Here is a 12,099-nt window from a genome sequence, read left to right on the forward strand (position 1 = left end):
CAGTGGATAACAGCTGTGTACCTTTTAGGATTCAGTCTACTTCTCTTCTTTTTGTCTCTGTATGTTTAAATTATAAATGGCAAAAGACTCAAGTAAGGCAAAGAAAGAGAATAGTGTATGGCTTTTTTTTTTAAGATTTATTTATTTATTTGAAAGTCAGTGTTATACAAAGAGAAGAGAGGCAGAGAGAGAGGTCTTCCATCTGCTAGTTTACTCCCCAATTGGCCACAACGGCCAGAACTGCGCTGATCCAAAGCTAGGAGCCAGGAGCTTCTTCCAGGTCTCCCATGTGGATGCAGAGGCCAAAGGACTTGGGCCATCCTCCACTGCTTTCCCAGGCTTTAGCAGAGAGCTGGATCAGAAGTGGAGCAGCTGGGTCTCAAACCGACATCAATATGGGATGCTGGCGCTTCAGGCCAGGACATTAACCAGCTGTACCACAGCACCGGTCCCGAGTCTATGGCTTTAACAGTAATTTATGTTACTGGTAAATGAAGAATTGAATTAATATTACTTTAGGTAGCTGGAAGTCAAAGAAGAATGGAGTTATCTGCCTAAGATATAATTTTAGAAAGTCTGTAGTACAATCCACATCTACAGACTGGCTGAGAGAAATGTATGGAGAGTTGTTCAAGAAATTTTGGAGGCCACCATTGTAGCAATGTGCATTATGCCACCATCTGAGATCAGGTATACTGCATGGGCACCAGCTTGAGTCCTGGATGCTCCACTTTTGATACAGCTCCCTGGGAAAGCAGCAGAAGATGGCCCAAGTATTTGCGCCCCTGTCATCCATGTTGGGAGACCTAGAATCTTAAACAGAAGAAAAACAATCTGCAGTGGATTCCATCTTTCATACACTCATGGTACAATCTATGAATCCAGTCCTGCCTCCCTGAAGCTATTGAGGACCACACTACTACAGCAATTAAAAAAAAAAAAACTCTTTATTAATTGATTTGTGTTCTAATACTGGATAGCTCTCACCACTGCAGAATGCTAAGTGTTTATTCCAGGTTCATTATTAAATCATTGTTTGCTACATCATCTTTATGACCCAAAAAACCTGTGTCAAATTTTATATCCTATAAGAATTTAGCATATTCTAGGTTTGAATTTGAATCAAATAACAAAACTATTTTTTAAAGATTCATTTATTTATTTGAAAGGAAGAGTTACAGAGAGGCAGGGGCAGAGACAGGGAGAAGTCTTCCATCCACTGGTTCACTACCCAAATGGCCGCAATGGCCAGAGCTGTGGCAACCCAAAGCCAGGAGCCAGGAGCTTCTTCCGGGTCTCCAATGTGGATGCAGGGGCCTGAGGACTTGAGCCATCTTCTACTGTTTTCCCAGGCCCTTAGCAGAGAGCTGTATGGGAAGTGGAGCAGCCAGGTCTTGAACCGGTGCCCATATAGGATGCCGGCACTGCAGGTGGCAACTTTTACCTGCTATGCCACAGTGCCAGGCCCATAAAATGTTTTTTTTAGTTATGGCAGCAGAAAAATCAGAGACCAACTAGCAATCAGCTTAGAAGAGTCTAATGTTTTATAACCATGAAAATTTTGTTAATATATATTCTGTAATGTTGAACTATGATTATTTTTACTCTTCCATTTTAATTAACAATATACACAAATCTTCTAAAATACATTGTAAAACAAGCGGAGGAATAAATAAATAACTTACTAGAGATGTATTCATTGTCTTTGTTCTTGGGAACAAGTAAAACTCTCAAATTATACCTGGAAGAGAAAGTAAAAGGAGGGCTTTCTGAGACAACTATTCAGATTTGCTCCCAGATTCCACTGCTCTAAGCAATATCACAATAGAAATGAATAGAGAATAACAGGCATATTAGCTAGAGAAACAAAAATAATCAGCATCCCTGTGCAGGACTAGAGCTTTACACATGCAAAGGTCTGGAAAGATCTTCCTGAGAGAGCACTCACAATTCTATTAATTGATAGAGATTAAACAATTTATCATTTGGTTAATTAAAATATTTACTATTGAATTTGTAAACATACTGCTATAAAGAAATGTTACCATTTTAAGGATTATTATACAAATAAAATTCAGAATAACAAAAGAAGAAACAGTATGGTGTAACTAAAATTTATACCATAGAAAACGCTGTGTGAATTAGCTATTTCCTATTAATACAGATGTTCCATATAGGATTCCATCAGTGTTTCTACTAGAACCCCTCTAGCTTTTATACATCTAAAATCCCATAGAAAATATGACTCTTCCAACCTAATTTTTTGCCACAATGTTACAGGAAAAGCAGACAAATATATTTATGTTAGAATGCTTTCCAGGTAATTGCTCTAAATAACCCAGCTACCTTTTATATATTTCTTCCCCACAATGACTGTTGACTTTGCCATTTCATTCATTTTAGCACAACAGGAAATGTGACCCAAAATGCTAAAAAGTATTTGCGTACCGGTTTGGGCCTTATTGGACACAATTATTTTGTGAAGAAGTCTAGGACTTACCTGCAGGAGCACAGGGCCTAGCCAAAGACCAGTGCCAATCACCAGACACATGAGGGAAGCCACCCACAAGGCATCAGTTTCAAGACAGACTTGAGATGACTACACCCATTTGTGATCATAGGCAATATCTACACAGTATGTCCCTAGCTGAACCCATCTTAAAATGCTGAACCAGCATTATAAATAAAGTGGTAATCTTTTATCCCTGCAAGTTTTTTATTTTCTTGCTACAGATCAAATGCTGATGTGCACTGCTTATTAAGGGAGAAAAAAACTGAATTGCATGCACAATACCATGACCAGATCTTCATAATCACACACAGCATCAGCATTCACAAGCATCATATATGCCAACCAGATGAATGTCAACAGGGTCACTGTCACACAAAAATACTATCTGGAAATCATAAAATTATGTTTCAATTTTTTTACATCTATTTTGTCATTGTATAGTGTTTCATTGTACTTTTCAAAATCAATTTTTAAAAACTGTGATTGATTCTCATTTTAAATATGTGAAAAAAGGCTAATCCCAAATTTCTGTAGCATTTATATTGATCATTAATTAAAAACAGACATTGAGAAAAACTTGTTACAAACGTTTTGGGCTCACACAATTCATATCAGGGAAAAGAGGATAGCCAAGGTCAAGTCAAAGTCTTCTTAAAATAATATTTGTTCTAAATTGACAGTTGTTTTAAAATAGATAAAAATTAGCCGGCACCATAGCTTAACAGGCTAATCCTCCACCTTGCGGCGCCGGCACACCGGGTTCTAGTCCTGGTCGGGCGCCAGATTCTATCCCGGTTGCCCCTCTTCCAGGCCAGCTCTCTGCTATGGCCCGGGAAGGCAGTGGAGGATGGCCCAAGTGCTTGGGCCCTGCACCCCATGGGAGACCAGGAGAAGCACCTGGCTCCTGGCTTCGGATCAGCATGATGCGCCGGCCACAGCGGCCATTGGAGGGTGAGCCAACGGCAAAAGGAAGACCTTTCTCTCTGTCTCTCTCTCACTATCCACTCTGCCTGTCAAAAAAAAAAAAAAAAACAAAACAAAAAACAAAACAAAACAAAAAAAACCCTACACATGAGTTTTCAACTAACTGGGCAAAACAGAGAACAATACTCAAAAACCCATTGTGTCTGACATGCACAAATCATGTAACACCGGTCAACTCACTTACCTCCTAAAATCTACCTTATTTCATCTTTCTTTTTTATTTTTTATTTTTTATTTTTGACAGGGAGAGTGGACAGTGAGAGAGAGAGACAGAGAGAAAGGTCTTCCTTTTGCTGTTGGTTCACCCTCCAATGGCCGCCGCGGTAGGCGCGCTGCGGCCGGCGCAGCGTGCCGATCCGATGGCAGGAGCCAGGTGCTTCTCCTGGTCTCCCATGGGGTGCAGGGCCCAAGCACTTGGGCCATCCTCCACTGCACTCCCTGGCCACAGCAGAGAGCTGGCCTGGAAGAGGGGCAACCGGAACAGGATCGGTGCCCCGACCGGGACTAGAACCCGGTGTGCCAGCGCCGCAAGGCGGAGGATTAGCCTAGTGAGCCACGGCGCCGGCTTATTTCATCTTTCTTATCAGGCAGAAAGATCCTGGTAACTCTTGCTGTGATGCCAGGAAGAACTCTCAGGGTAGGGGGAGCATCATCATATCTCTATATACCAACTGTGATGACAGACTAAGTTTCACAGAGCCCCAGTTTTGGAGATGATGGGGGTAGAATAAAGTAAGGGAAGCTGGTAGGGAGCAATGTAGACATTCAGATATGACAAGTTATACCTCCACTGTAGGCCGCACCTTCAGGCCCTTCCAATAAGCAATATTTGTTTACTACTCTTCTTAATCCACTCAAATATTGCTTTTCTTTCTTTTTTTTTTTTTAAGACTTTTCATTTATTTATTGGAGAGGCAGTTACAGAGAAAGGGAGAGACAGAGGTCTTACATCCACTGGTTCACTCCCCAAATGGCCACAATAGCTTGAGCTGGGTCAATCCAAACCCAGGAGCCCAGGAGCTTCTTTCAGGTCACCCATGTGGGTGCAGGGGCTCAAGCACTTGGGCCATCCTCTGATGACTTCCTAGACCATTATCACAAAGCTGAATTGGAAATGGAGCATCAAGGACTTGAACTGGCACCACATGGGATGCTGGCACCACAGGCAGAGATTTAACCTCCTATACCAGAGCACCAGTGCTAGTTTTTCTTGGTTTGTAAAAACTTTCCAGTATCCATATTTGGTAGGTTATAGAGAATATAGTATAGTATCACTCAAATCTTGGTCTCTCTGGGGAGTAGGATCAATAATTGCTACAGTAGGATCAATAATTGTCTCTGTACTCAGGCTTTTGGATAAATAAATCTTTTTTTTTTTTATCTATGTCCCACTCCCCTGAGCATCTTGTGATTTATAGGCACCATTGTCCCCTCAGGCACCAACCTTCAGGAATGCAGAATCCATTCAGAGTCTGGGAATCAGAACCAGGAGAGTTGCAGGACCTGCAATTTCTGGGAAGTGGAGAATAGGAATGGGCAAAATAACTCATGCTGAAAAGGAACCTGAAAAAGCTCTTCCAATGGTTCTGAGCTGGTGATGTCATGGAAGGAAGAGACTACATTTCTCCTAAGTCTCTGTATCACTCCATTAATCAGCACTTCTTCCTGGGAACCAGATTTGATACTTCAGAATTGTACTCTAAATGGCCACCACATGCAATTCTGATGACTAATTCCTGGCTTGACAAACATTTAAAAGAATGTGTGGGGAATAGAGAAAATCTAATATTAGCAGAGTGTATGATAATTCATTATTTCATTTTCAGTTTTGATAATTCTATTGTATTTATTGAACAGACATCTATTTATGACTGATGCTTCTTTATAGCATGGGGAAAATTATAATAACTATTTTACTTAAAGATGTTTAAACAAGAAACTGGTATTCCTATGGCAACTCATTTAATAAGATGCTTGCTTTCATATACTAAAACAACTTGTCATCCTTTCATGGATCATATTCTACAGTTGGGAAAACTGTTCTACTGCATATATTGGAATAAAATAGTGGTCTTTTGCTGAATGAGCCACAAATTCACTGTACAAATACAACAGTTTCAATGCCTCATAGCTACTTGCATAGGAACTCTTGAAATCCATGTGTTCATCTATGTAGCAAATCCCCCCTTATGGGTCTGAGAACTGGACTTCAACTTTTCCCCACACTAGCAGGTTGCTACCACCACTTAGGCAAGGAGGCAAACACAGGGATTTCATGGAGCTCCTACTATTGTTGCTGCTCCTCTCCAAAGGGCAATGGGCATGACTCCTGTGGTCAAGATTGATATGAACTTGAATGGGAGTGTGATGTGTTAACTCTTAGCTAACAACCTATACCTAGTTTCCTCTATACTTAAGATGATTTCCTCTGTTTCAAATTCCTGTCTCCTCTGATCCTGCCAGTTACCCTGCACTGACTTTATTTTGCAAATTAAAGAAATTTATTCTCAAACTTCTAAGCTTAAATACCACCATCTCAGCCCCAAAAAGCAATTATACCCTGAATGTCACTTGCATTTTCATACTCCTTGAAGTAAAAAATCATCTTGCAGGGATCCATGAGCTAGCATATACCATGGAATAGTTTGTCCTTATGTCTTTTCCCTGAAATGGTTTTTCCCATACTTGTGGTCAACACCTCTACCAGCAGAAGCCACTCATACTAAGATTGGAATTATGGATTCCATGGGGAGTCCTGACAAGAGGAAAAGACGGAAGATCATACTCCTTGCTACTCTTTATTCACTCCTTATTCACTCATTTTCTCTGTGTCTCAGCTATACCCTTCATGTGTTGATTGGACATCACAATTTGGAGCAGCTTCAGTCACAGGTGTTCAGATATTTACCTTTTACTGAATGCAAAAGAATGAATAGCTCCTGTTGTGAAAATAAAGGGAGTTGATAATCTGAAAGTGGGATTGACTAATTCAGAATCAGACAAAGATTAAGAAGTGAGGTCATAGGGCTGGCATTGTGGTGAAGGCCGTTAAGCCACTGCCTGAGATACTGGTATCAATGTGGGCACCAGTTCATGTCCCAGCTACCCCTCTTTGGATCCGGCTCACTGCAGATGCACCTTAGAAAGCAATGGAAGATGACCCATATGTATGGGCCTGTGCCACTGAAGTGGGAGCTCTAGAAGCTCCTGGCTCCTGGCATAGGAATGTTCCAGGCCTGGCCATAGGACATATTTAGGAAGTGAACCAGTGGACAGAAAATCTGTATCTCCCTCTCTGTAACTCTACCTTTCAAAAAATAAATAAATCTTGACAAAAAGAGCTGAGGTCAATCATCACTACTAAAAATATTTAGTATTAGTTATGTACGTATATGTTGTCTAGGTATGTCTGTCTTGGTATTATTTATTAAACATATTATTAAAAAGATATATAGATAAAATTAATATCACCTTACCTCAAAATCCCTTGTCCTGAATCATTCTGATGTATACTTTCTATGCTCCTATCACTTTCTCTATCACTTATATCCATATCTCTGTAAAATATGCAAGAGTCTACAGAAGAGAAGATCCATTTCATAAGAATGTGTAAGTATGCAGTATTACAATAAAATATTACATAAGGGACCACTGCTGTGTCACAGCGGGTTAACACCCTGGCCTGCAGCGCCAGCATCCCATATGGGTGCTGGTTAGAGACCTGGCTGCTCCACTTCTGATCCAGCTCTCTGCTAAAGCCTGGGAAAGCAGTAGAAGATGGCCCAAGTCCTTGGGCCCCTACACCCACATGGGAGACAAGGAAGAAGCTCCTGGCTCCTGGCTTCGGATCAGCGCAGCTCTAGTCGTTGTGGCCAATTGGAGAGTGAACCAGCAGATGGAAGACCTCTCTCTCTCTCTCTCTCTCTCTGCCTCTCCTCTCTGTAACTCTTTTAAATAAATAAATACATCTTTAAAAAATTACATAAAAATCTGAAGTAATCTAATACATGCTTTAAAAATTTGTCAGATATCATATAACATTCTTAAATAATGGAGTTACAAATATAACACCATGAGTGAGTTATTAATTCACCACGCAATTCACTGTTTTTCAGTTAAGGGTTATTATCTCCACTGCCAATTTTTAACATTTTAGCTCCTCTAAAATAAAGCAGGTGGTGGGGCATTTGGCCTAGTGGTTAAGATGTTGCTTAGGACACTCATATCTCAGAGTGCCCAGGTTTGAGTGCCAGTTCTACTCCTGATTTCTTTTTTTTTTTTTTTTTGTTTTTTTTTTTGTTTTGTTTTTGTTTTTTTTTTTTGACAGGCAGAGTGGACAGTGAGAGAGAGACAGAGAGAAAGGTCTTCCTTTCGCCGTTGGTTCACCCTCCAATGGCCGCCGCGGTAGCGCGCTGCGGTCGGCGCACCGCACTGTTCCGATGGCAGGAGCGAGGTGCTTATCCTGGTCTCCCATGGGGTGCAGGGCCCAAGAACTTGGGCCATCCTCCACTGCACTCCCTGGCCACAGCAGAGAGCTGGCCTGGAAGAGGGGCAACCGGGACAGGATCGGTGCCCCGACCGGGACTAGAACCCGGTGTGCCGGCGCCGCAAGGTGGAACTCCTGATTTATTTCTAGCTTCCTGCTAGTGCATACTCTGGGAACACACCATCCAGGAGGCAATGGATTGAGCCATTTGGAAATCAGGATTAAGTTTCCAGCTTTCAGTTTTTTAAAAAATTCTCTTAAAATTAATTTATTTGAAAGAATCACACTGAGAGCCTGAGAGAGATCTTCAAAGACCTTCCACCATTCACTCCCCAAATTCTGCAACCCTCAGGGCTGGGCAAGGCTGAAGCCAGAAACTTGCAACTCATTCTGGCTTTCCATGAAGGTTGCAGGGACTGCCTCCAGGGTGTGTACTGGCAGGAAGCCGGAATGAGAAACAGAGCTGGGTTCAGACTCGGGCACTCAGTGATATGGGATATAAGCAGCTCAAACATTTCAACTGCTCCATCAAACAACCACCCCAGCATAAAAAATTTTCATAGTGGATTGTCAGGTAGATATTCTCTGCTTTCCTCTGATGGAAAATATTTACAAAAATAAAACTAACATTAAAATTTTGATTATTCCATGGAAAAATGACAATTAAAACACAGAAGCTAAATGAAATTTATCACTAGAGAAAACAGATGATGTTGTAAGTATTTGTTGTGGCATTTGATGATGTGAGGAGATCTCTGGACATTTATAGATTTATTGCCAGGCTTAGTGGTATGGATTAGAAATTATTTCTTCCCTCTGAAATTCATGGGGGAATGTTAATTCCAATTGTGAGATATTTAGAGGTGGGATGAGATGGCCAGTGTTGTGGCACAGCAAGTAAAACCACACTTGCAACACTGTCATCCCACATGGGTGCCGCTTTCTGTTCTGGCTGATCTACTTCAAATCCAGAACCTCGCCAATGGCCCAAGTGTTTGGGACCCTGCCACCAATATGGGAGACCCAGATGAAGCATTTTGCTACTGGCTTCAGCCTGTCTCAGTCCTGGCCCTTGCAGCCATCTGGGGAGTGAACAAACATAAGATCTCTAACTCTTCAGCCAGCACTGTGGCACAGCAGGTTAAGCCACCATCTGCCAGCATGCTGGATGAGTCCTGGCTATACCTCTTCTGTTCCAACTCCCTGCCTCTTCTGATCCAACTTTCCCTGCGCCTGGGAAAGCAGTGGAAGATGGCCCAAGTCCTGGGGCCTCTGCACCCTTTGGGAAACCCAGATGAAGCTCCTGGCTCCTAGCTTTGGCCTGGCCCAGCCCAGGTTATTGTGGCCATTTGGAGAGTGAATCAATAGATGGAAGATCTCTGTCTCTCCTGTCTCTGCAATTCTTTCAAATAAATAAATAAATCTTTAAAAAATAAATAATTATAAGGGGGGACTTTATATGAGATGAACTGGATAAATGAGCTCATGTGATTAATATAGTAATGGATTATCTCCAGGGAGTCTACTATGAAAGCCACTTTGGATTGGCCTCTCCTACACTCCCTTTATTTGCCCATATGGTTCCTGTGTCACCTCAAGACTCTGCCAACAGGACATCATTAGCCACTGCTCCTCAACCTTGGACCAAAGCCTTGCATCAAAAGATCATTTTTATGGCCTATTTTGATGAACAAAGACATAAACCTCAGCCATTCTTGCTCATTGCCCAAAGACAGATAAACAGTGGAATTTATTCCTTGCCCTTGAATCTCAGTTGGGTCTCACATCCTATTGCCTTCATACCCCATCCCCATGGCCACCTGAAAGACCAACACTTGAAAGACCAGTCCCAGGAATTCCCCTCCCCCTCCAGCTCAGCCTGCTGTCCCCTACCCCAACCCCATCCTTAGCCCTCCTAAAATACAAAAAGGCCCAGCCCCTGGGGGTCAGGGCCTTCTGCCACGTGTTCCAACATGTGTATGCCTGCAGTTGGTCACCCACCTCTACAAATGTATGTTCCCTGAATAAATTCGGCCTGGCTGTAAATTTGTACACTGCCTCCTCTCTATTCTGCACCTCTTTGCCTAACATTTATGGTGCCCGGCTAGTGTCTAATATCCTGCTATTAGTGATAGAAAAAGCACTCAGAACCTGAGAGAACCAGGCAGTGTACTGACTCCACTTCTCATATATTTAGAAAACTCAAAAGAATCTGGTCATCCCCAGGGAGAAAAAAGAGACAGGACCCCGCAGGCCACAGCTGCTCCCCACATGAATGGCAGACACGCAGTCCGGATTCCCCTCACCACACAAACAGGGGAGACCTGGGGCTGCAGGTGCGGGGCTTCCCAGGGAGTGTCCCCTGGCTGCGCTGAAGTCACTGCGTGCTGGCACACACTGGAAGCCTGGGATGCACGACATGGACAAATGCAAGACAAAGGGGAGACGAGCACAAGCTCACAGCGAGGACCGGTTTAGGAAAGCAAGCCGAGAGGAGCTCACTACCTGCGTGCGCACAGGGCGAGCAGGCGGCAGAGAGCGAGTTCTCTGGCGGGCGGGGCCCACACAGTCAGGGCAGCGAGGGTCATGGGGGGGGGGGGGGGCAGGCCGGCCGAGCGGGTTCGCGCAGGCTTTTTGCGGGCGGGCGCTGTTCGAACTTGGCGGGCGATGGCTGAGCTGGTTCAGAAACAACGTACGAGGCTGGGAAGTCCCGCGAGGGCTGGACTCGGCTCTCAGCCCCGTAAACAAGGAACCCACAAGGTCCTAAGGCGGTGAACTAAAACGGCTCTAAGGCTTGTGTCCCGCCCCCTCGTGGGGTCCTGGCTGTCACCCCAGGTCCCCCCGCGGGTAAGCGGAGTCAGTGGCACACACTCACGGTTTCCCGGCTGGCGCTGTGCCGCGAGCTCTGCTGAGGAACGCTGTGGTGAAGGGGGCGCGAGCAGCCGCCGCGAGGCTCCTCCGCCTGTCTCGGCAGCAGACCGGGCAGCCAGGTACGGGGACACCAGAGGACGTTCCCGCGTGGCCCTGCAGCGCTGCCCTGACACACCGGATGGGACAGTTCGCTCGGCCACGGAGCGCGCAGACCGTCAGAGCTCTGCAGCCAACCAGGAGCCCCGGAGCAGGGAGGTGGAGCCTCTTTTTGTTGGTGAGCAGAGGAGAGGCTTGGGCTCCGGACTGAAGCGGCCTTCTCCTTCTGAGTACAGCTGCTCTGACAGCAGGGGGCGCTGTCCACCCTCTGACCGTGTCACCGTCTGGGCTCATTCCTCAGGCGTCCAGGATCCTGCTGGGATCATCTAATTTACTAAATGATGTAATTTACTAAAAATTTACTGAACTCTGTGCTTTTATATTTCCATAGCCCTCACTTATTTTTCTATCTGATCATTTGAAGTTTTTAAAAATATTTATTAAAAGACATAACAAAATAATTCGTTTGTATAATGTCTCATAAATATTTTTCCTAGTCTATATTTTGTCCTTTAAAATTGTTTTGTTTCTTGCTGGCACATAGCAACCTATTTGATCTTATACTCAGTAATCTTCCTTATTTCTCTTATCACTTTTTATATTAGCTGCTAGATTATACTGGATTATCTCTGCATATAATAGTGTATGTCATCTGATCTGGGAAACATGGGGTCCAATTTTAATCCAAACCCTTGGCTTTTAATTAAAAAGCATTTTTAGTACAGGGACATACATGCTGCCACACAGTGGTAAAGTTTATTCAAAAGGTAAGAAAGCCACTCCCCCCACTCCCCCCTCCCCCCGCCACACACACACATACACACACACACAGTGAAAGTAGGCCCAAGAGAGAAGGCATTGGGGAGGGAATTAGCCCACACTGCTTGGGACTTTCTCTCATCCTTGGCTCTGACAAGGTGCTTGAACACCTCCCAGTACCTCCTTTATGTGGTAGTATGGTCACCTGGGAGATTTATGCACCTCCATAAAATTTGATGTGGAGCTTAATAGACATATTTACATGGAAATCAGTCCCCAAGTCCCAGATGAAGAAAGGCATCCTGGGAAAGGGGTGTTCTGACAGCTAGGATAGAATTACATGGGGACAAGGCCTTGTGGTTTGTGACCTCCAGGTTACCTAGCTACCTTA

The 12,099-nt window shown here is 43.8% G+C and overlaps 1 protein-coding gene across 2 annotated transcripts in view; it reads right to left on the bottom strand.

Annotated features, from left to right (window-relative positions):
- The window catches only part of LOC133776019 (zinc finger protein 345-like), a 35,439-nt gene extending 24,399 nt beyond the window's left edge, over nt 1–11,040 (bottom strand). Inside the window, exons 1-3 of one of the 2 annotated variants that reach the window (XM_062214671.1) lie at nt 10,858–11,040; nt 4,941–5,008; nt 1,686–1,741 (exon numbers count right to left, since the gene is read on the bottom strand). In XM_062214671.1, the coding sequence (XP_062070655.1) occupies nt 1,686–1,700 (15 nt within the window). In that variant the 5' untranslated portion in view covers nt 1,701–1,741; nt 4,941–5,008; nt 10,858–11,040. The remainder of the gene's footprint in view (nt 1–1,685; nt 1,742–4,940; nt 5,009–10,857) is intronic. The other variant, XM_062214670.1, reaches the window with a different exon arrangement.
- Nucleotides 11,041–12,099: the final 1,059 nt, after the last annotated feature.

The sequence above is a fragment of the Lepus europaeus genome, chromosome 17 (assembly GCF_033115175.1).
Source record: "Lepus europaeus isolate LE1 chromosome 17, mLepTim1.pri, whole genome shotgun sequence".
Classification (NCBI taxonomy): Eukaryota; Metazoa; Chordata; class Mammalia; order Lagomorpha; family Leporidae; genus Lepus; species Lepus europaeus.